Here is a 24,849-nt window from a genome sequence, read left to right on the forward strand (position 1 = left end):
TGGCTTCAAAATCCAATATAAATCTAAACTAATATAGCATGTATGGAATAATCTGTCTGGACTGCACGCAGAACAATACTTTTCACTGTACCTCGGTACACGTGACAATAAATCAAATCAAGATCCAAGTATGTTCAGCAAACCCACACGGGTAGCCTGTAAAAAGACAAAACCATTGACTGATGACTGACAAGACCACAACTTGGGAGACCCTGATTGAAATTCCTGACAGGGGTCATTCAGGCTATACACACACTTCAATGAAATTAAGGATACTGTCGCTGGCAGTCTGGAGCAGGATGAACAAACTGCTGTGAGGAAAAAACACCACACTGGCAAAAGAAGTAACCGCAACACAATGAAAAGCTTTTTATGCAGCACACAGTTAGGATCTGGAATGCACAGAATGTGAGATGGAGGCACACACATTCATGGGTTTCAAAACAGAATTGGATCATTATCTGAAAAGGAAAATTTGGCTGGGAAAAGGCAGGGGAATAGTACTAGGTGAACTGCTGTTGCAGAGAGATGATTAGCCAAACGATCTCCTTCTGAAATGAAAATCGCTTATTGTCACGAGTAGGCTTCAATGAAGTTACTGTGAAAAGCCCCCAGTCACCACATTCCGGCACCTGTCCGGGGAGGCTGGTATGGGAATCGAACCGTGCTGCTGGCCTGCTTGGTTTGCTTTAAAAGCCAGCGATTTAGCCCAGTGAGCTAAACCAGCCCCAGTGCTGTAATCATTATATGAATTGATTTAGCCACTGGTTCTCTCGTGTCAATCTCACATGGACAATCAATAATGATCTTTCCTTCTGGATGGGTAGGGTACAGAAACATCTGTGCACATAGGCATAGCACGCACACAGAAACACGCAGGAAACTCACCCATGTCAATCCAGGAGACTTCAGGCCTCAGGTTTAGTAACAGAATAGTCAAACAGAGGCAGTCTGAACCTCAAGTCTTACGGAATTTGCAACGTAGAAGTACAGCACCTCTCTTGCTCCAGTGTGGCATTGCTAGGGCACACATGAGGAAATACTGCTTCTAGTGGTGTGCAATCAGATCCAGCACATCTTTGCCTGTGACAGTTTGCAAGGTTGAGACACACGAGATGTGGAATCCAAACAAATACTGACACGTTTCTGACTAGTATTAATGTAGAAAGCCTATCCTCCAAATCTAGTGCCACAGGACTATGGTATTTACAGATGAACTGCCTTCTTTCACAGCACCTTTCCTTCAGATCAAATGCCGATGGAAATATACTGTCCCACTCTGCCTTTCAAAATAGGGCACAAACTGCAAAGCCAAATTCTCATCCCATGCACATAGATCAGGCTTCCAGCTTCAGTTACACACCTGAAGTCTGTCAAAGACCAACACTTTCTCACCTCCTACTACCACCTTTCCCTCAACCCTGGTTGCCTCTTTGCAATTGCAGGGCTCCCTCTGAGGCAGGTAGGAGGTGCAGAGATGAATCATTTTGAAAGTCATCGCAAAGCTGTGGCCTCATGAACATTCTTCAAAGCACATTGATGAGCTCGCAGACGAGTTATCAACATTTCAAGGATGAGGCTCGAAGGATCTTGTGCCAGAAGGCTTTGTAAAAATTGCCACTTGCAAACTCAACGCGCCCAATTTTAGCTCACCCACTGCAGGCTGTGAAATTATTGCTTGCAATTTAAAATAAATTTTAATCTGACTAAAAATATACAGAGCAAATCATCATCACTCAGCTGTGTTACATAAACCTTCTCGGCCTCGTTCACCAAATGTCAAGACTAAAAATGATTGAGGCAGCACAAACGAGATCATTTGTATTGTGGAGCTAAATATCACTTCATTTCATCCAGCAGGCATTTGTTGGTATCTTTGTATTTGACATTTAGGATTAGGCAATGAGCTGAGAATCAGAAATTCAGTCTATGCTAAAGCATTTTCATCCAATCACCTCCATCCAGCAAGGCTGTGTCACCACACATCTTGTAATCTCAAAGGCAGTGTGTTCATTTATCACAGCATGCCCACCATTAATCTCCCTAAAACAGATTTTTACATACACAATATGTGCATACAAGGGGAAAGGTCCTTCCACAGAGAGTGAGATTAAGATTAAACAAAAATTCTGAGACTGGCCAATCATATATGCACAAACCTTTGCAGTTGTAACAGGTGCTTTTTCTTCATATATACTCAGAATGCTTGTGATCATTACATTCCCGGAGTATTCGTGCAAAAAAAATATCTCAAGATGCTCGAGATTAAACACCACAAAGGTGCTTTGCCTTGGCACTTAACATTCTTTAGCCTCACATATAATATAATATAATCTTTTATTATCACAAGTATGAAGTTACTGTGAAAAGCCCCTTGTCACCACATTCCGGTGCCTGTTCGGTAAACTGGTATGGGAATTGAACCCGTGCTGCTGGCCTTGTTCTGCAGTACAAACCAGCTGTCTACTCCACTGAGCTAAACCAGCCCTTACCTGTAGAATCATTTTGTCAGAGTTCAAACAATTGTTTTTAACCTGTACTGATCGTGTGGGGATGGGGGGGGGGGGGGGGGGGTTATTAAAACTCTAATCTAATGCCAAACTACTCAAATATACACCTGCATTGACACGTCGTAATAACGTATCCAGCACTGCCTTGTAATCCTGCAGTCATTACAGTAGCCTGTATTCCTATTCTGCATCATCATGTAATCCTGCACTAACACTGTATACTCCTGATCCAATGTTAATTGTATAGCAATGTATATTAGGGTGTATTCAGTTATGTGGAGCTATGGCCTCAGATATATAGCAGGCTTAAAGAGGGATTGTTGGTTGGAGGTGAAATGTGCATACAATGCGTGTCCCTGTAAATAAAAGTTTCTAAGTGTATAAAGTCTCAGCTCCAGTGTTCTATCCTTCACTGCCTGACTTTGTTTGTAACACGGTCAGAGAGATGAATGCCTAAAAGTGAGGTTGAAATTATCTTTTTCTTCCACACATTAAACTAAAATCCTAGCAGTCATTGTGGAAAATGGCAGCAAGTTTCAAAAGTCAGGCTATGATCACCCTCTGCTGTTCTTGGGCGTCTGAACCATATGACCAGGTCAATATACAGACATGGATCACCATTCTACCAAAGGCTAAACAAGGTGTGGCCCTTGGTGTTGCCGGTTCAAACACAAAGTGAAAATAGAAGGAAGATATTTGCTGTGATGGATATCTGTCAGTCAGATAGTGATGAAGGTTTTGACTTTCTAATACAATTCCTGGACAAGAAGGATAAGCTGCTGCATGCTACGAGGTCCAGTCAAAATTTGAGAGATGTTGGAAAAGGATGTCGTTCCATGAAAGAATTTATCATGGACTTTAACAAAGTGGTCAAAAGGTTGACAAAAATTCAAATGAGGATCTTAGGGTCAGCACTAGCATTTAAATGACTAGATTGTGTCAAGGTCTTATATGTCCAGGCAACTGATGCCTGGAAAAGGAGACTCTCTGGGACCATGTATCTTCCGGTTTAAAACATTTCAGGGGAAACTCAGCCACTCCCTTCAATCTCCATGGAATAAATAAAGCATTCCGCTAGGATACGAACAAAAGACAACTCAGGTTTCGAAATATTCCAAACGTCAATGAAATGGAATTATTTGGACTTCCGGAGGCGGCCATGAAGTGGGTGGTTGCATACAGGGCAGCTCCGGCTCGAAGGTGTGGATTTGAGCTCTTTTCCCCTGAAAACGGGTAAATTTTGATGGGAAAATGGAGCCGAAAGTGTGGAGAAGAAGCTTCTCCCAGAGTGGCATGTCTGCTGGTTATCAGACCCGGCAGAAAGTTAAAGGCTTGGCCAAGGAACTGGAAGACACCAGCAACAATTGGAAAGATGGCGGAGGGGGAAGGGTTGTCGTATGCTGGAAAACCCCAGTTGGAGCAGTTCATGGCGTTCATCAGAGAGGAGTTCCGTCAGCAGCGCAAGGAGATGTAGGAAGACCGATCGAAGGCCAAAGGAGCGGTAGCACCCTTGAAAGGCTCGATGGAGATTCGAGAAGTGCTTGGAGGAACAGGGGTCGCAGGTCCGGGAAATGGAGAGGGTGATGTCTGATCACATTGATCAGGTGGTGGCATTGGAAATGGAGGTGGGGCTCCAGGGAGACCTTTGCAAGTCAATAAGGACAAAGGTAGAGGAGCAGGAGAATAGATCTAGAAGGCAGAACCTGCTTATCTTTGGCCTGCCTGAAGGTGTGGAAGGCACGACTGCTACGAGATACATCTCGAGGATGCTGGCGGGGCTGATGGTGGTGGGGGTGTTGGGCAAGGCCCCAGAGGTGGATAGAGTGCACAGGTCTCCAAGGCTGAAGCCAAGAGTGGGGGAGCTGCCACAGGCAGTGATTGTGAGACTCCACAAGTTTGCGGAGAAGGAGAAGATCCTGCGGTGAGCTAGGGAGAAGCAGAACTGTGAATGGGAGGGGAACAAGATCCAAATTTATCAGGCCATTGAAGAGAAGTTGCCGAAAAGGCGTGATGGGTTCAGCAGGGCCCAGATGGCTCTCTATCGAAGGCAAATCAAGTTTGGGGTGCTGTACCCAGTGAATCTGTAGGTGACTTTTGAAGGTCGGGATTGCTATTTCAAAACTCCAGAGGAGGCCAATGGTACTAAATAGTGGGTTGGGGGGGAGCAGTATACAGAACAAGGTAAATTAGCTTGTTGCGCACATTGAAATTGTCCGGTACAATGTTATGGGCATCACAGAGATATGGCTGTAAGAGGATCAAGGCTGGGATCTAAGTATACAAGGATATGTGTCCTATTGAAAGAACAGCTGATGGGCAAAAATGGGCGGGGTTGCATTGTTAGTGAGGAATTAAGTTAAATCGATAGCAAGAAGCGATATAGGATCAGTAGGCATAGAATTTCTGTGGGTAGAGTTCAGGAATCGCAACGGTAAAAAGACCCTGATGGGAGTTATGTACTGCTTCAGCTCAGGCTAGACTGTCCCTCTAAACTGGTTCATACAGACTACACTGTCCCTATCAACTGGTTCAGCACAGACTAGGCTGTCTCTCCGATCAGAAACTGATTATTTTTTTTACAAATGTTTTATTTGCCTGCAGTAGTCAGATTGTGGGGCAGAAAATAAATCAGGAGATAGAAAAGGCATATAACAAAAGCAATATGCAATAATCGTGGGGGACTTCAATATGCAGGTTGAGTAGGAAAATCAGGTTGGTAATGGATCCCAAGAAAAGGAATTAGTGAAATATCTAACATGGCTTTTTGGAGCAGCTTGTGACAGAGCCTACTAGGGAACAGGCAATTCTGGATTTGGTGATGTGTAATGAGGCAGACTTGATTAGGGAACTAAAGTGGAGGAACCCTTATCGAGCAATGACCACAATATGATAGAATTTACCCTGCAGTTTGAGAGGGTGAAGCTGCAATCAGATGTAACGGTATTACAATTAAATATGGGTAACTACAAAGACATGAGGGAGGAGCTGGCCAGAGTTGATTGGAAAAGGAGCCTAGCAGGAAAGACAGTGGAACAGCAATTGCAGGAGTTTTTGGGAGCTATTCAGGAGGCACAACAGAAATTCACCCCAAAGAGGAGAAAACATGCCAAGGGGAGGACAAGGCATCCATGGCTGACCAGGGAAGTCGAGGACAGCATAAAAGCAAAAGAAAAGCATACAAAGTGGCGAGGTTTAGTGGGAAGCCAGAGGATTGGGAAACCTTTAAAAGCGAGTAGAGGAGTTCCGGTGGTGGCCATGGAGGAGTAGGTCGTATATTTGATAGCTCCCGCCTGTGACGGACTTTTGGACCTTTTCCCCCCGTTTTTTTAAACGGATTTTATAGGATAAATCAGTGAAGTGTGAGACAGGAAGGAGAAATTCCCCTCCGGTGCATGGAGAATTGGACCAGAAGTGGCCGTGTGAGAAGACAAAGTCCTATGAGGCAGTGTTCTTCAAAGTCGGGGGCGCGACCCGCGGGTGGGTCGCGGGCGGGTGTCGGGAGGGCCACAGAGCTGTTGTCCGCGGCGCTCCCGATCGCGCAAATCGCAGCAGCCCGCTTTTCATAACGCCGGATGCAAGCGGCCGCGACACGTTAAAAAAAAAATTCAGCCCATCGCGCGTGTGTTCATGTTCTGTAGTGGTTACAAGTTCTGTACTGGTTTTTATTCATTCATTTTATTTGTTTTACAAGTTTGTGGGGGGGGGGGGGTTTATTCATTTTTTTCATTTATTTTATTCATTTTACAAGTTTGGGGGGGGGGGGGGGGGGGGTTTATTCATTTTTTTCATTTATTTTACTCATTTTATTTATTTTGTTTTACAAGTTCCGGGCGGGGGTTTATTTGATAAAGCTTTACAGGGAAAAAAAATCACAACTTTGGACAGATGGAGACTCCATACTTCCGACACAGGAAGGCTTCACCTTCATCCAACAGGTTCCATTGGAGGAGCGTGCACGTGGGCCAAAGGGACCCAAAACCATTTCCTCCATTTTTGGCAGCAGCAAACAAGGTAAGAGAAAATGGTGGGTCGCGCAGGTCGGCCGGCGTGGGTCGCGAAGGTCGGCTGGGTTGGGTCCCGACGGTTGGCCGGTTGGTAAAAATGGATCCCTGGAAAAAAGTTTCAAGAACAGTGCGATAAGGAAGACGCAAGCAGAACTGGTAACACGAGAAAGCATGGCGGAGAATAAGCTGCAGATAAACTGCAGAACATAGATAAGCTGCAGAGCTGGGCTGACAGGTGGCAAATGGAGTTTAATGCAGAAAAGTGTGAGGTGATTCATTTTGGAAGGAATAACAGGAAGACAGAGTACTGGGCTAATGGTAAGATTCTTGGTAGTGTGGATGAGCAGAGAGATCTCGGTGTCCATGTACATAGATCCCTGAAAGTTGCCACCCAGGTTGAGAGGTTTGTTAAGAAGACGTACGGTGTGTTAGCTTTTATTGGTAGAGGGATTGAGTTTCGGAGCCATGAGGTCATGTTGCAGTTGTACAAAACTCTGGTGTGGCCGCATTTGGAGTATTGCGTGCAGTTCTGGTCGCCGCATTATAGGAAGGATGTGGAAGCATTGGAAAGGGTGCAGAGGAGATTTACCAGGATGTTGCCTGGTATGGAGGGAAGATCTTATGAGGAAAGGCTGAGGGACGAGGAAAGGCTGAGGGACTTAAGGCTGTTTTCGTTAGAGAGAAGAAGGTTAAAAGGTGACTTAATTGAGGCATACAAGATATCAGAGGATTAGATAGGGTGGACAGTGAGAGCCTTTTTCCTCGGATGGTGATGTCTAGCACGAGGGGACATAGCTTTAAATTGAGGGGAGATAGATATAGGACAGATGTCAGAGGTAGGCTCTTTACTCAGAGAGTAGTAAGGGCGTGGAATGCCCTGCCAGCAACAGTAGTGGACTCGCCAACACTAAACGCATTCAAATGGTCATTCGACAGACATATGAACGATAAGGAAATAGTGTAGATGGGCTTTAGAGTGGTTTCACAGGTCGGCACAACATCGAGGGCCGAAGGGCCTGTACTGCGCTGTAATGTTCTATGTTCTAGAAGCAGGGCCACGGGGAGATGGCACAGTGGTCAACGGAGCAGCCGGTGAAGTTTTTTGAAGATTGCTTCGCCAAGCTGAAGAAGGACATGCTGGACCCGATTAAGGCTTTGATTGATCAAGTTGTGCAGAATCAAGAGACCCACAGGAGAGCGATCCAGGAGGTGGAGAAAAAGGTGTCCGAGCACGAGGAATACATAACCGTGCTGCAGACCAGGTGGAGATGATGAACGACAGCCAGAAAAGAATGCAACAGAAGCTGGCGGACCTGGAGAACATGTCCAGGAGGCAGAATCTTAGAATTGTCGGCCTCCCTAAAAGCAGTGAGGGATCGGATGCGAGGACCTATGTGACGGACATGCTGGAGAAGTTGATGGGGGCTGAGCCGTTCCCACGCCCCCTGGAAGTGGATCGAGTGCACAGAGTCCTCGCGAAGAAGCCCAGAGCGAACAAGCCGCCAAGGGCCACGGTGGTACGCTTTCACCGATTCCTGGACATGGAACACGTTCTGTGGTGGGCCAAGAAGGAACGGAGCAGAAAATGGGAGAACTGTGAGCTGTGCATTGATCAGGACCTGGGCACGGATCCGGCCAAGAGGCGAGATAGGTTTAATCGGGCAAAAACAGCCCTCTTTAAGAAGGGGGTGAAGTTTGGAATGCTGTACCCAGCCCGTCTGTGGGTGAATTCTACTTTGAAACACCAGACGAAGTATGGACTTTTATTAAAGAAAAGAGGTTGGAGGCGAATTAAAAGACACTGAAGCGTTGGAGAAGTACTGTGGTGGCGATTTGTTGTGCTGGGCTGTATAAATATAAGTAGTGCTATGTGTAATAAGGGGCTGTTTGGATGGCTTACGGTAACTTTGTCTTGCAGGGAGCTGGTTAGAGGGGAGGATGGGCTTTGGGGTTGGTTCTGTTTTCTGGGTGATTATTTTTCTAAAGTGGCTGTTTCGTCAGTGTTTTTTAAAAATGTTTGTTTACTGGGAAATGTGATGCTTTTAAAATGTTTGTCCATGTGGGGGGAGATGGGCGAGAACAATGGGGAGACAGACTGCTTGGTGCCAGGGGCGGGCGCTATTAATTCAACATGGATCAGCTGACTCTCGGAAGCTTACTGGGGGGTGAGCAGGTGTTAAGCTGGAGCTTGACTTGGGGCGTTGGGTTTCTAGTGTTGTTGCTAGGAGGAGAGGAGGTGGGGGAGCTGCTTTGCTGACAGGGGAGAAACTGTTACTAGGGGACAAATGGGATGGGAGGACGGGAACAGCGACTGCCTGAGGGGGGGGCTCGAGGAAGCGGAGGGCACGAGCTAGAGGCTGGCCTAAAAAGGGTGATGGCTGGTCGGCAGGGAGCGGGGGGGGGGGGGGTTTGGAAGCCCCCTGACCAGGCTGATTACATGGAACGTCAGAGGGCTGAATGGGCCGGTCAAGAGGCTCGCATGTTTGTTCATTTGAGGCGGCTGAAGGCGGACGTAGCAATGCTACAAGAGACACACCGAAAGGTTGCAGTCCAGATTGAGAAAGGAGTGGGTCAGCCAAGTATTCCACTCTGGACTGGACTCAAAGACCAGGGTGGTAGCGATCTTGATCAACAAACGATTCAAGGCAGGGAGAATTGTGTCAGGCAAGGGGGGTAGGTACATAATGGTGAGTGGGAAGCTGGAGGGGGTGCGGGTGGTACTCGTGAACATATATGCTCCGAATTGGGACGATGTGGAATTTATGAGGCGGGTAAGATCCCAGACTTAGAGTCACATAACCTGATCATGATTTTGGGGGGAGACTTTAACACAGTCATTGATCCGGAATTGGACTGGTCAAAATCCAGGACAGGGAGGAGGCCAGCTGAGGCAACGGAATTGATGGGGTTTATGGAACAGACGGGGGGAGTAGACCCATGGAGGTTTGCATGGCCAAGAGCGAAGGAGTTTTCCTTTTTCTCACATGTCCACAAGGTATACTCTCGCATCGACTTCTTTTGTTCTGAGCAGGGCGCTAATACCGGACGTGGTGGATACTGAGTACTCGGCAATCACAGTGTCGGATCATGCCCCGCATTGGGTGGATCTATGGGTTAGTGTGGAGAGAGGGCAATGTCCGCTATGGAGGCTGGATGTGTGGTTGCTGGCGGACGAAGTGATCAGTGGGCTGGTTAACAAGTCCATCCAGAACTACCTGGAAACAAATGATACGGGAGAGGTCTCCGCAGCAACAGTTTGGGAAGATCTGAAGGCAGTGGTCAGAGGGGAATTAATCTCAATATGGGCCAACAGAGAAAAGGCGGAATGGGCTGAGAAGGATAGATTAGTGGAGGAGATACTCCAGGTCTACATTAGATACTCGGAGGCGCCGGACGCGGGGCTACTGAGGGAGTGGCAGAGGTTACCGGCGGAGTTTGGGCTGTTAACCACAGGGAAAGCAGTGGAACAGTTGATGAAGGCAAGAGGTGGGATTTATGAGTATGGGGAAAAGGCAAGCAGAACATTGGCACACTAGCTCAGGAAAAGGGAGACGGCCTGGAAAATAGGTAAAGTAAAGAGTAGAGGCGGGAATACTGTCCTGGACCCAGCGGGCGTGAACGGGGTGTTTAATGACTTCTATAGTAAATTATATGAGTCTGAAACCCCGGCTGGGGTGGAGGGGCTGAGGCAGTTTTTGGATCAGTTGAGGTTCCCGAGGGTGGAGGAAGACCTGGTGGAGGGGCTGGGAGCCCCAATTGAGATTGAGGAAATAATCAAGGGGCTGGAGGGCTTGCAGTCGGGCAAGGCCCTGGGGCCTGACGGCTACCCGGTGGAATTCTATAAGACGTTTTCAGAGATACTGAGCCCTCTACTGGTGAGGACATTTAATGAAGCAAGAATGAAATGAAATGAAATGAATGAAATGAAAATCGCTTATTGTCATGAGTAGGCTTCAATTAAGTTACTGTGAAAAGCCCCTAGTCGCCACATTCTGGCGCCTGTCCGGGGAGGCTGGTACGGGAATCGAACCGTGCTGCTGGCCTGCTTGGTCTGTTTTAAAAGCCAGCGATTTAGCCCAGTGAGCTAAACCAGCCCCTGGGAGAAGGGAGTCCTCCCTCCAACAATGTTGCAGGCCTCGATTTCATTGATCCTGAAACGGGAGTAGGATCCGGAGCAATGCGGGTCTTACAGGCCAATTTCTCTACTGAATGTGGAAGCCAAACTGCTGGCTAAGATACTGGCCACAAGGATAGGGGACTGTGTCCCGGGGGTGATAGGGGAAGACCTGCCGGGATTTGTAACGGGCAGGCAACTCAAGGCCAATGTTCGAAGGCTTTTAAATGTTATTATGATGCCCTCAGAAGGAGGGAAGGTGGAGGTAGCGATGGATACGGAGAAGGCTTTTGATCGGGTGGAGTGGAATTACCTGTGGGAGGCACTGGGAAGGATTGGGTTTGGTGAGGGCTTTATTGACTGGGTGCGGTTGCTCTATCAGGCACCAGTAGCGAGTGTGCGTACGAACCTGCTGAGGTCGGGGTACTTTAAACTGCACCGAGGGACAAGACAAGGGCGCCCCCTCTCCCCATTACTGTTTGCTCTGGCCATAGAGCCATTGGCCATGGCGTTAAGAGCCTCTGGGAACTGGAAAGGGCTGGTTCGGGAGGAGGTGGAGCACCGGGTCTCGCTTTATGCAGATGAACTGCTCTTGTATATTTCAGACCCGTTGGAGGGGATGGGGGAAGTAATGCGAATCCTGGGGAATTTGGCAATTTTCGGGGTATAAACTGAACATGGGGAAAAGCGAGATGTTCGCGATCCAGGCAAGAGGACAGGAGAAGAGACTGGGAGAGCTACCGCTTAGAATGGTAGGGAAGAGCTTTCTATATCTGGGAATCCAGGAGCCCCTGGAATGGGAGGCACTGAACAAGTTAAACCTATCCCGGTTGGTAGAACAAACTGAAGGGGACTTTAAGAGATGGAACATGCTCCCGCTATCACTGGCAGCGAGGGTACAAACCGTGAAAATGATGATCCTCCCCAGATTTCTGTTTGTGTTTCAGTGCCTCCCTATCTTCATCCCAAAGGCCTTTTTCAAGGGGATGAATAAGGTTATTTAGGCTTTGTGAAGTAAGTGTTGCTGGAGTGCAGTTGGGGGGAGGGTGGGTTGACGCTGCCGAACTTCTGCAATTACTACTGGGCAGCTAATATAGCCATGATTAGGAAGTGGGTATTGGGGGAGGGGTTGGCATGGGAGTGGATGGAGGCGGCGTCATATAAAGACACCAGTTTGGGAGCACTGATAACGGCACCTCTTCCGTTCTCACTGGCCAGATACTCTACAAGTCCGGTGGTGGTGGTGGCTGAGACTCTTGGGGCAATGGAGGAGTTATAAGAGATTGGAGGGAGCATCGGTTTGGACCCCGATTTATAATAATCATCAGTTTGTACCGGGTAGGCTGGATGGTGGGTTCCGGAGATGGCAACGGGCAGGAATTAGAAGGACGGGGCATCTATTTATAGATGGGAGCTTTCCCAGCTTGAAAGCCTTGAAGGATAAATTTGAATTGCCAGCTGGGAACAGGTTTAGGTATTTGCAGGTGCGAGACTTCCTGAGAGAACAGGTGCCGGCCTTTCCGCTGCTGTCGCCACAGGGGATACAGAATAGAGTAGTGTCCAGTACCTGGGTGGGAGAGGGGAAGGTTTCAGATATTTACCAGGAGCTTTCGGAGGTGGAGGAAACTCCGGTGGAGGAGCTGAAGGGCAAGTGGGGGAACAAGCTAGGAGGACAGATAGAGGCGGGTCTACGGGCGGATGCCCTAAGCAGGATTAATACCTTATCATGTGCCAGGCTCAGCCTGATACAATTTAAGGTAGTCCACCGGGAACACAAGACAGCGGCTCGGATGAGCAAGTTTTTCGGCGTGGAGGATAGGTGTGCGAGGTGAGTGGGGAGCCCAGCAAATCATGTCCACATGTTTTGGGCATGTCCGAAGCTTAGAGGGTTTTGGCAATGTCCACGGTATTAAAAACACGGGTGGTGTCGAGTCCGGAGGTAGCGATTTTTGGAGTGTCGGAAGTTCAGGGGGCGAAAGAGGCCGACGTCTTGGCCTTTGCCTCCCTGGTAGCCCGTAGATGGATCTTGTTAATGTGCAGGGACTGAAAGCCCCCGAGTGTAGAGACCTGGGTTAGTGACATGGCTGGGTTTCTCAGTCTCGAGAAAATTAAGTTCGCCTTAAGAGGGTCAATGTTAGGGTTCATCAGGAGGTGGCAGCCGTTCGTCAACTTTCTCGGGGAAAATTAAAAATTTCAAATACCTTAATAAAAATACTTTTTTTAAAAAGCGAGTAGAGGACAATTAAAAAAGCAATACGGGGGGAGAAGATGAAATACTGGTGTAAGCTAGCTAGTAATACAAGGACTAATATAGTAATATAAGTAATATATTAGTAAGTAATATAATATAAGTAATATAGGGGCTTGTTTAGTACAGTGGGCTAAGCAGCTGGCTTGTAATGCAGAACAAGGCAGCAGCGCGGGTTCAATTCCCGTACCGGCCTCCCCGAACATGCACCGGTATGTGGTGACTAGGGGCTTTTCAAAGTAACTTAATTTGAAGCCTACTTGTAACAATAAGTGATTATTATTATTATTGTATAAAAGAAGATAGGAAGAGATTTTTTTCAATATATAAAAGGTAAGAGAGGCAAAATTAGACATTGGACTACTGCAAAATGAGGCTGGAGAAGTAATAATAGGAAACAAAGAAATGGCAGAGGAACTGAATAGTTACTTTGCATCAGTCTTCACGGTGGAAGACACCAGTGGGATGCCAGAGCTCCAGGAGAATCAGGGGGCAGAGGTGAGTGTAGTGGCCATCACTAAGGAGAAGATACTGGGGAAACTAAAAAGTCTGAAGGTGGATAAATCACCTGGACCGGATGGACTACATCCCTGGGTGCTGAAGGAGATAACTGAGGAGATTGTGGAGGGATTGGTGGTGATCTTTCAGGAATCACTGGAGACAAGAAGGGTCCCAGAGAAGTGGAAAGTGGCTAATTTAACACTGCTGTTTAAGGGAGGGAGGGAGACAGAAGAGGGGAAATTATAGGCCGGTTAGCCTGACTTCAGCCATTGACAAGATTTCATTATTAAAGATGAGATCGCGGAGTACTTGGAAGTGCATGATAAAATAGGACTGAGTCAACACGGCTTTGTAAAGGGAGGTCATGTCTGACAAATCTGTTAGAGTTCTTGAAGAAGTAACAAGGAAGTGAGCAAAGGAGACCCAGTGGACATGATTTATTTAGATTTCCAGAAGGCCTTTGACAAGGTGCCGCATAGGAGACTGTTAAATAAGTTAAGAGCCCATGGTGTTCAGGCTAAGATCCTGGAATGGAAGAGGATTGGCTGACTGGCAGAAGGCAGAGAGTGGGGAGAAAGGGGTCTTTTTCAGGATAGCAGCAGGTGACTAGTGGTGTGCCTCAGCGATCGGTGCTGGGGCCACAACATTTCACAATATTCATTAACGATTTGGAAGAAGGAACTGAAGGCACTGTTGCTAAGTTTACAGATGATACCAAGATATGTAGACGGACAGGTAGTATTGAGGAAGCAAGGGGGCTGCAGAAGGATTTGGATAGGCTGGGAGAGTGGGCAAAGAAGTGACAGATGGAATACAATGTGGAAAAGTGTTAGGTTATGCACTTTGGAAGGAGAAATGGGGAAATGCTTAGGAAATCAGAAGCACAAAGAATTTTGGGAGTCGTTGTTCAAGATTCTCTTAAAGTTAATGTGAAAGTTCAGTCGGCAGTTAGGAAGGCAAATGCAATGTTAGCATTCATGCCGAGAGGGCTAGAATACAAGAGACAGGCTATATAAGGCTCTGGTCAGACCCCATTTGGAGTACTGTGAGCAGTTTTTTGCCCCGTATCAGAACACTTAAACTGTAATACTAATAATGGACGAATGGATTCCAGAAATGCCCAAGGTCATTGAACGTTTCTTGATGACTAAACATTTGTCATGGCAAATGTCCATGCAGATTGAAGAGGCAGAGTCTTTGAAATGACATGAGAAAAAACTACTTCTAAGAGGATGAAGATCAAAATGAATTTGAACGGATGCTCTGATAAACATATAGTTGCAAACTCATTTAGTTGTGCAGCAGTAGTTTATGCACTTAAACAGCACAGACAGTGCATGGTTTAAGTTTTTTTATTCTTTCATGGGCTGAGCGCCACTGACAAGTGACCCATTTATTGCTCATTCCTAATTGCCCTGGAGGTGGGGTGAGGAACCTTCTTGACCCGTTGCAGTCCATGTCATGTAAGTACAGCTATAGTGCTGTTTGGGAGGGAGTTCCAGGATTTTGACCCAGCGACAGTGAAGGAACGGCGATATATTTCCAAGTCAGGATGGTGAGTGATTTTGAGAGGAACTTGCAGGTGATGGTTCGCCTATGTCTGTTGCCCTTGTCCTTCTAAATGGTAGAGGTCAGAGGGTTGGAAGCTGCTGTCAAACGAGCTTCTGTCAGTTGCTACAGTGCATCTTGTAGATGGTATTTACTGCTGCCATTGTGTTCTGGTGGTGAAGGGAGTGAATGTTTAGGCTGTTGAATGTGGCCCCAATCAAACGAGTTGCTTTGTCCTGGATGGCGTCAAGCTTCAAATGTTGTTGGAACTACACTCACCTAGGCAAGTGGAGAGTCAAGTGAATTATTCATTGCAGAATTCCTCGCCAGTGACCTGCTTTTGTATCCAGAGTATTTATTTGTCTGTTTCAGGTCAGACTCCAGTCAACAGTAATCCCTAGTATGCGGATTGTGGGGGAATTCAGTGATAGTAATGTTGTTAAATGTCATGGGGAGATGGTTAGATCCTGTCCTGTTGGAAATGGTCATTGTCTGCCACTTTTGTGGTGTGAATGTTACTTGCCAATTATCAGCCCAAGCCTGAATGTTATCCAGATTTGTTGCTTAAGGGCACGGACAGCTTCAAGATCTGAGGAGTTGCGAACGTTGCTGAACACTGTACAATCATCAGTGATCTTCCCTACTTTGGACCTAATGATGGAAGGGTCATTGATGAAGCAGCTGAATATGGTTGGGCATAGGAACCCCTGCAGTGATGTCCTGGGACTGAGATAATTAGCTCCAACAATAACCATTGCTTTAAGTTTGGTGATAACAACACGATGAAGTCACTCAAGAGTGATAATTCCATGTACATTAGTTGGATTAGCTGGAGTCAGCCATTTTGTAAGTACTGATGTAGTCCCTCGTGAGATACCAATGCTGTTGAGTAAACGTTATGTGGAAAAAAAAAGCACAAATGAAACTTGACATGGAGCACCACGAGGCAATTATTTTGGGGAAATTGGTTGATCTGCAGTTTGCAATTTTGAAAGAAAGACAGAAATATTTTCATCTGGCATTTTATTGACCTGGCTATGAGATTTCATATTTCTACGCAAATATATAAATACAAGAAAGTTATTATTGATAAAATTATGAAAAAATGGACACCAGCAAAATGCTTGACTGGTGTTGGGAGTGAATTTGCTGATGAGCAATTCAGAGAGACAAGTGAAAACATGAATATCCAGGGTCATGAATGCAATAGTCTAGAGTCCTTATAGCTATGATCTTTGTGAAAGTAGTCGATGTAGTTGATGGCATGGTGTGTAAAATTTTGGCTGATTGGCCAGACTGTAAATTGTCAACTATCCTGGTGTGGACAGTTCACAAATTCCTTTCAGATGGTCTGTTCTTTGTGATAGTCCACCTGCTCTAGTGCTTTGTGTACAGGGAAACAGGCTTTTATCAAGGCTGAGGTATCAGAGCAGAGACACTGTGCTAGACCATCCAAGGCAAGGTTCAATTCAAGAGGTTTGATGAACTACACAAGAGGGGCGTCACAGGAAATGCATTTCAGACATAGCAATCAAACTGATCAGGTTCATTCTTCATAATTAACCAGAATTAATTATAAAATTTTACACTCATAAGTAGCTAATAACACCTTGTATCTTGAATGTTTGTTGTATTTTGAAGGATCCTGAAAACAGAACAATCAATTGGTAATTAATTCAGACCAATTGGACCCAAATAGTTGAAAGGGTGAGTGGTCATGACACATGACGCATTGTGGGTAGCACAATCGCTTCACAGCTCCAGGGTCCTAGGTTCGATTCCGGCTTGGGTCACTGTCTGTGTGGAGTCTGCACATCCTCCCCGTGTGTGCGTGGGTTTCCTCCGGGTGCTCCGGTTTCCTCCCATAGTCCAAAGATGTGCAGGTTAGGTCGATTGGTCATGATAAATTGCCCTTAGTGTCCAAAATTGCCCTTAGTGTTGGGTGGGGTTACTGGGTTATGGGGATAGGGTGGAGGTGTTAACCTTGGGTAGGGTGCTCTTTCCAGGAGCCGGTGCAGACTCGATGGGCCTAATGGCCTCCTTCTGCACTGTAAATTCTATGAAATTCTATGTCAGTTATCGCACCCAGAGGACAAATACTCACAATGGGTACAGAGGAGCCGGTTTGAATGAACCGCGGAACGTGTAACAAAAACTGTTGGTAAGTTTCAACGTTGGTTGAATGCTCTGGATAACGGCCAGGAAGTGAGGACTATGGACTAGCAGAATGGAGTGAAAGAGCAGAAAGTACAGATGCAGAGTGCAAGTACGGATAGTGAATCCTGAAAATGATTGTGAACTACAGAAAAAGCCTCTGACAGTGCAAGATGGAAGTCTCAGTAATATTTCCTAGAGATATAAAAGTGGGAGTACTTCTGGTGGCGGCTATGAAGGAGTAAGTCGCACATTTGGTGGCTCCCGCTCGGGACGGACTATTGGACCATTTCCCCCGATTTTATACCGGACTCGAGTTGAAAAATTGATGACAGAGGCAATTGTGAACTAAATTCCCACATTGGTGCATGGGGAGGAGGACTAGAACTGCTCATAAAGGCAGAAACAGAAGGACAGAGAAGGCGTGGGCTGAACAGCACCGGGAGGAAGCATGGCGGTGGACCGGACCTCTGGCTTGTCGACCCAGCGGTCAACGGAGCAGTTGATGCAAGTGATCCAGGAGGGCTTCGCCAAGCAGAAGCAGGACTGTTTGGATCCGATTAAAGAGGCAATTTCACAGCTGGAACTTAGACTGGATGCCCAAGATCGGGCAATCCAGAAAGGAGAGAAGGCGCTGGCTGACCACGAGGAACATCAAACAGCGGTGGAGTTGGAGATGCTAAGAGACCAGCAGAAAAGGATCCTGGAGAAGGTGGAGGACCGAGAGAATAGGTCCCGTCGTCAAAAAGAGAAAGGAGGCATTTGTCAGGGCTAGAAGGCTGGGAACAGACGAAGCCTGTGTGGAATATAAGGAAAGTAGGAAGGAACTTAAGCAAGGAGTCAGGAGGGCTAGAACAGGTGACGAAAAGTCATTGGCAAATAGGGTTAAGGAAAATCCCAAGGCTTTTTACACGTACATAAAAAGCAAGAGGGAAAGGGTTGGCCCACTGAAGGACAGGGGAGGGAATCTATGTGTGGAGCCAGAGGAAATGGGCGAGGTACTAAATGAATACTTTGCATCAGTATTCACCAAAGAGAAGGAATTGTTGAATGTTGAGTCTGGAGAAGGGAGTGTAGATAGCCTGAGTCACAATGAGTTCCAAAAAAACGAGATTTTGGGTGTCTTGAAAAATATTAAGGTAGATAAGTCCCCAGGGCCAGATGGGATCTACCCCAGAATACTGAAGGAGGCTAGAGAGGAAATTGCTGAGGCCTTGACAGAAATCTTTGGATCCTCACTGTCTTCAGGTGATGTCCCGGTGGACTGGAGAATAGCCAATGTTGTTCCTTTGTTTAAGAAGGGGAGCAAGGATAATCCAGGGAACTACAGACCTGTGAGCCTTACGTCAGTGGTAGGGAAATTACTGGAGAGAATTCTTCGAGACAGGATCTACTCCCATTTGGAAGCAAATGGACCTATTAGTGAGAGGCAAAATGATTTTGTGAAGGGGAGGTCGTGTCTCACTAACTTGATAGAGTTTTTCAAAGAGGTCAAAAGATGATTGATGCAGGTAGGGCAGTGGATGTTGGCTATATGTACTTCAGTAAGGACTTTGACAAGGTCCCTCATAGTAGACTGATACAAAAGGTGAAGTCACACGGGATCAGGGGTGAACTGGCAAGATGGATACAGAACTGGCCAGCTCATAGAAGGCAGAGTAGCAATGGAAGGGTGCTTTTCTAATTGGAGGGCTGTGACTAGTGGTATTCGGCAGGGATCAGTGCTGGGACCTTTGTTGTTCATAGTATATATAAATGATTTGGAGGAAAATGTAACTTCTCTGATTAGTAAGTTTGCAGACGACACAAAGGTAGGCGGAATTGCGGATAGCGATGAGGACTGTCAAGAGGATACAGCAGGATTTAGATCATTTGGAAACTTGGGCGGAGAGATGGCAGATGGAGTTTAATCCGGACAAATGAGAGGTAATGCATTTTGGAACGTCTAATGCAGGTAGGGAATATACAGTGAATGGTAGATCCCTCAAGAGTATTGAAACTTAGAGAGATCTAGGTGTACAGGTCCACAGGTCACTGAAAGGGGCAACACAGGTGGAGAAGGTAGTAAAGAAGGGATACGGCATGCTTGCCTTCATTGGCTGGGGCATTGAGTATAAGAATTGGCAAGTCATGTTGCAGCTGTATGCAATCTTAGTTAGGCCACACTTGGAGTATAGTGTTCAATTCTGGTTGCCACACTACCAGAAGGATGTGGAAGCTTTAGAGAGGGTGCAGAAGAGATTTACCAGGATGTGCCTGGTATGGAGGGCATTAGTTATGAGGAGCGGTTGAATAAACTCGGTTTGTTCTCACTGGAATGACAGAGGTTGAGGGGGACCTGATAGAGGTCTACAAAATTATGAGGGGCATAGACAGTGGATAGTCAGAGGCTTTTCCCCAGGGTAGAGGGGCCAATTACTAGGGGGCACAGGTTTAAGGTGTGAGGGGCAAGGTTTAGAGGAGATGTACGAGGCAAGTTTTTTTACACAGAGGGTAGTGGGTGCCTGGAACTCGCTGCCGGAGGAGGTGGTGGAAGCAGGGACGATAGTGACATTTGAGGGGCATCTTGACAAATACACGAATAGGATGGGAATAGAGGGATACGGACCCAGGAAGTGCAGAAGATTTTAGTTTAGACGGGCTGCATGGTCAATGCAGACTTGGGAGGGCTGAAGGGCCTGTTCCTGTGCTGTACTTTTCTTTGTTCTTTGTTTGTTAATGGCCAAGGAGCTAAAAGGGTTCATGGAGCAGATGAGGGGGGGGGGGGGGGGGGGGTGTTGTGGACCCACGGAGATTTGGGCAGTCAAGAGTAAAGGAGTCTTCCTTCTACTCACTCGTGCATAAAGTGTACTCCTGGACCAATTTTTTATTCTGAGCAGGGCTCTACTGACAGGGATGGTGGACACGGGGTACTCGCCGATTACAATCTCAGACCATGCCCCGCACTGGGTTGACCTGCAGGTTAGTAAAGACAGTAATCAGCGCCCGCAATGGAGGTTAGCCATGGGGCTTTTAGCGGACGAGGAGGTGTGCGAGCGGTTGAGGAAATGTATTCAGAATTACCTGGAGGTCAATGACACGGGGGCATTTCAGCAGCGGTGGTCCGGGAAGCATTGAAGGCGGTGGTTAGAGGGGAGCTGATCTCGATCCAGGCTCATAGGGAGAAGGTAGACAGGACAGAGACGGACCGACTGGTAAAGGAGATACTACAGGTCGACAGGAGGTATGCGGAGACCCGTGAGGCAGGGCTTTTAAGGGAACGGCAGAGGCTACAGGCAGGGTTCGGCTTGTTAACCACAGGGAGGGCGGCAGAGCAGCTGAGAAAGGCGAGGGGGGCGATCTATGAGCATGGAGAGAAGACCAGCCGAATGCTTGCACAGCAGCTTAGAAAGAAGGAGGCAGCCAGGGAGATAGGGAAAGTAAAGGATGGAGACGGGAACCTGGTGGGTGACTCAGCAGGGGCCAATGTGTTTAGGGAGTTTTATAGTCGGCTGTACAGGTCGGAACCCCTACCGGGGCCGGAGGGGATGAGGCACTTTCTGGGGTGGCTGAATTTCCCGAAGGTGGATGGGGAGCTGGTAGACGGGCTGGGGGCCCCGATCGAGATCGAAGAGATAGTGGAGGGGCTGATGGCCATGCAGTCGGATAAAGCCCCGGGGCCGGATGGCTACCCAGCCGAGTTTTATAAAACGTTCTCTGGGATATTTGGGCCGGTGTTGATGTGGACATTCAGTGAGGCAAGGGAAAGAGGGGTACTTCCCCCGACGATGTCACAGGCCACGATCTCGCTGATACTGAAGCGGGATAAGGATCCGGAGCTGTGTGGGTCCTACAGGCCGATATCCCTACTAAATTTGGACGCCAAACTGCTGGCCAAAAGTTTGCCCTCTAGGATTGAAGACTGTTCCGGACGTGACTGGGGAGGACCAGACGGGGTTTGTTAAGGGAAAGCAGTTGGTGTCCAATGTAAGAAGGTTGTTAAACGTGATGATGATGCCCCCGGAAGGTAGGGAGGTGGAGGTAATGGTCCCAATGGTCGCAAGAAGGCTTATGATCGAGTAGAATGGGAATATCTGTGGGAGGTACTGGGACGGTTCAGATTTGGGCAGGACTTTATTGACTGGGTCAGGTTGCTGTATCAGGCTCCTGTGGCGAGCATACTGGTGAATTCGACATTCTGAATTCTCCCTCTGTGCACTCTGTGTGGCGACGAGGGGATTTCCACAGTAACTTCATTGCAGTGTTAATGTAAGCCCACTTGTGACACTAAAAAGATTATTACCCCACATTTTGATACCATAACACCCTTGATCTATAATCTATAACCCCCCCCCCCCCCCCTCCCATTCCGGCCAGAGGAAACATCATCCATGCATCCAGTCTGTCCAACCCGTCAGAATTTTATATATTTCAATGAGATTCCCTCATTCATTCAAATTCCAGATGTCACACCTGCACGCTACAAAATGCTGCGGAATGTAGACACCATCCTCACCAACGTGTCCATTTCCTGCCCGGCAGCCAATGGGTTAAACCCCCACCCTGGAGTTGAGCTGGTGATTCAACTGATGCTCTAGGGAGGTGCTGCACTGTCGGAGGTGCCAACTTTCTAAATGAGACGTTAAACCGAGGCAACTCCCCTCTCCTCCCCTCCCTCGAAAGAGCAAATAGTTATCCCTCAATCAACATCACAAAAAGCACATGTTAGCCAGGTCACCGACTCACGGCATTTGTGGGATCATGCTGTGCCCTCCTTCCCACACTTTACGGCAGCGGGCCCGCACTCCTTCAGCTCAAATTATTTCCGGGAGCGGGGAGCCGTGGTGAAGTTAGATGGTCCTTACCTCTGCTCTCTCTCTCTGCCGCTGACAGCGCCGAGCGCTCCCGCACCATTCCCGGTGGCCGCCTGGCGGCTGCCCCGTTTCTCTCTCTCCCCTCCACCCCCGCCGCCGGCTCCGGCCGCGCCGACAGGCCGCTCCCGGAAATCGCCCCCCGGTCCCACCGCTAAACACCTCCGCCATTTCCGGCTCCGCCGTCTTTCTCCGTCCCGACGCTCGGCGGTCCGGGAACAACAGGCCCAAGGTACCGCCGTCGAGTGAAAACAATGGGCTGGAGGTTCCCGGCACCGAGGGGAAGCTGCTGGAAGATGAGGGTAAATGGGCTGTTTGTCAAACTTTATCCCCTCGGCCCATGTCGGTGTTTTTAGCCTCTTAACATGGCGACCGAGTGGCTATGTCACTGGGTTTAGTAATTCAGAGACCCCAGGGGAAGGGAGGGGGTTTAAAATTCCACCACGGCCGCCTCCAAATTCCATTCACAAACCTGGAATAGTATCTTAAAGTTGTTCTTTCATCGCCAGCACTTGTCGCCCATTCCTAATTGCCCCTTGAATTGAACTGTGCTGGGCCATTCCAGGGGATGGTTCAGAGCCAACTACATCGCTGTCCGGTGTCGGCCAGACCGTGTGAGGACGGCAGATTTCCCTCCCTGAAAGGGGGTGAGGGGTGCCGTTTTGTTCTGGAGGGTGTCGAGCTTCTTCAGTGTTGGTGGAGCTGCACTCATCCGGGCAAGTAGGAAATATTCCATCACCATCCTGGACTTGTGGATGGTGGGCCGGCTTCAGGGAATTAGGAAATCTCAAAATTTAGACACACAATGGGAAAAAATATGAGTGAAGGTTGATGCAGTTAGGGTTTGGTAAGAGTAAAGGAGTAATTCAACCTTTCTTACTCAATGACTAGAGAAAGTCCTGTACAAAATGTATGGCCACAAAATTGGGTTTGTAACACCCGCAGGTGTCGGTGCTGTGGAAGCCCCAAAATTGTCCTGTATACCCTTCTAGCTTTTTCTGGCATGTTCCACAGTTTGGGAAGGACACTAATGCACACATGTCCTGCCTGAAGCATCAGGAGCCATCAACCATAAATAATAAAAAAAAACAAAATGCTGGGAAAACCCAGCAAGTCTGGCAGTACCTGTGGAAGTGCAAGAGTTAACTTTTCAGGTTCATTTGACTTTTCTTTAGTTGTTCTGGCTGATTTGATGCACTTTCTTCAAACTTCAACTGTGCTGCCAAACACTCTCAGCCAAACGTGTTGAGCTCCCCACAAGCACCACCCCCTTGACTGCTTTAAAGGACAAGGAAGTTAATTTGTGGGTGTTGTGCTATTGCCTTATCCCTGGCAAAATTTTGTGTAAGTGCTGTGACTCATTTTATTGCATTTATTTATGGTGCATTGCTGCATCTGTTCAGGAAGATTTGCTCACTTGTACACACTCGTGTCTGCAAACGTTGGGGGGGGGGGGGGGGGGGGGTCGTAGTTGCAGTGTCTCTGGGTCTCAATCTTAAGGCATTCTGACATTTTTGTTGTCTGCACTTTGAAGAAGAACCAGATGGCTGCTTGGAGACGAGGGATACTCCCCCCCCCTCCCACTTTGTGCGGACAATGATTATAATGGAAGCCATGCAGCCATAAGAAACACCAAGGAGCAGACATCATCATGCTAAAGCAACGCCAATGATGCTTGTACTGCTCGGGGTATGTCCTCCAGTACACGTCAGAACGCATGTGCAATTTCACAGTAGTCTGCTGCATGCTCCACAGCATCACATCACGAAGATGCAGACTTTGCCACCAGGCAGCCAGAGACCACCTTGCAGGGTGGGGGAGGAAGAAGCACAGAGGATGCATCTGGGATCCCTTCACTCCAGGAGGGATGTCTGAAAACCCTGTTCGGACTTCACCCCACCTCACCAGCATAGCTACACATTGTCATATTGATGGAATGACCCATTTCTCCATCCATTTGGCCACGTTCCTGCAATAAAAGCCACCAGCAATAACCTTTCATTGCATCTTCATCCAACAACATGGGTAGTGGTTAGCACAATTGCTTTGCAGCTCCAGAGTGCCAGGCTCGATTCCCAGCTTGGGTCACTGTCTGTGCGGAGTCTGCACGTTCTCCCAGTGTCTGTGGGTTTCCTCCCACAGTCCAAAGATGTGCAGGTTAAGTGGATTGGCTATGCTAAATTGCCCTTCATGTCCAAAAAAAGGTTAGTTGGGGTTACTGGTTACGGTGATAGATTGGAAGTATGGGCTTAAGTGGGGTGCTCTTTCCAAGGGCCGGTGCAGACTCGATGGGCCAAATGGCCTCCTTCTGCACTGTAAATTCTATGATTATTCCGAATGGTCAGTGTAGTGCCGTTTCAGAGTGGCACTTATTTGAAGCCCAACTGAAATATATGCGGCCTTACATGGTGCTTGGCCCCTTGCTGAGCGTTTAGTCAGTCCGCAGCACGTGTCGCACTCAGTTACACACTACAATCGGGAAAGTGAGGTGGCAACACAAAGTTTGAGAGATTGGATGTGGGCAGATCGCAAAGCACCACTCCATACCTGAAAACAAAAGCATTTTTGCCCAGAGATGTTTTTCTAGATTTATAAAATAAGCTACAAGAAGTAAAGATAAAATACAAATACTAGACTTAAGGTAGTGAAGTAAGAGACTTCTGAGCTCTGAGAATATTCTATATTCTAAGATAAAAGCAAATTACTGCAGATGCTGGACTCTGAAACAAAACAGAAAATGCTCACAGCATCTGTGGAGAGAAAACGGAGGTAATGTTTTGCGTCTGGATGACGCTTTGTCAAGTCTGTATTCTGTTTGATTCTCTTTTGTGAATCTGGCATTTATGTTAATGGGGGTTGTTGGGTTACTGGTATAGGGTGGATACGTGGGCTTGAGTAGGGTGATCATTGCTCGGCACAA

At 47.5% G+C, this 24,849-nt stretch overlaps 1 protein-coding gene and 1 long non-coding RNA gene across 6 annotated transcripts in view; one reads left to right on the forward strand and one right to left on the reverse strand.

The window, feature by feature from the left end:
- The window catches only part of ube2f (ubiquitin-conjugating enzyme E2F (putative)), a 238,460-nt gene extending 215,254 nt beyond the window's left edge, over positions 1-23,206 (reverse strand). Inside the window, exon 1 of one of the 5 annotated variants that reach the window (XM_038787937.1) lies at positions 23,055-23,206. Coding sequence is in view for 1 of the 5 variants with exons in the window: in XM_038787938.1 (XP_038643866.1) it covers positions 21,924-21,972 (49 nt within the window). In the remaining 4 variants the exon portion in view is untranslated. Of the gene's footprint in view, positions 1-21,923; positions 22,079-23,054 lie in introns of those variants that run through there. The other 4 variants (XM_038787936.1, XM_038787935.1, XM_038787934.1 and 1 more) reach the window with 4 other exon arrangements.
- The window catches only part of LOC119960037, a 67,669-nt gene continuing 64,869 nt past the window's right edge, over positions 22,050-24,849 (forward strand). The window contains exon 1 of the long non-coding RNA XR_005459315.1: positions 22,050-22,231. This is a non-coding gene — a long non-coding RNA (uncharacterized LOC119960037). The remainder of the gene's footprint in view (positions 22,232-24,849) is intronic.

This window comes from Scyliorhinus canicula, chromosome 2 (genome assembly GCF_902713615.1).
Source record: "Scyliorhinus canicula chromosome 2, sScyCan1.1, whole genome shotgun sequence".
NCBI lineage: Eukaryota > Metazoa > Chordata > Chondrichthyes > Carcharhiniformes > Scyliorhinidae > Scyliorhinus > Scyliorhinus canicula.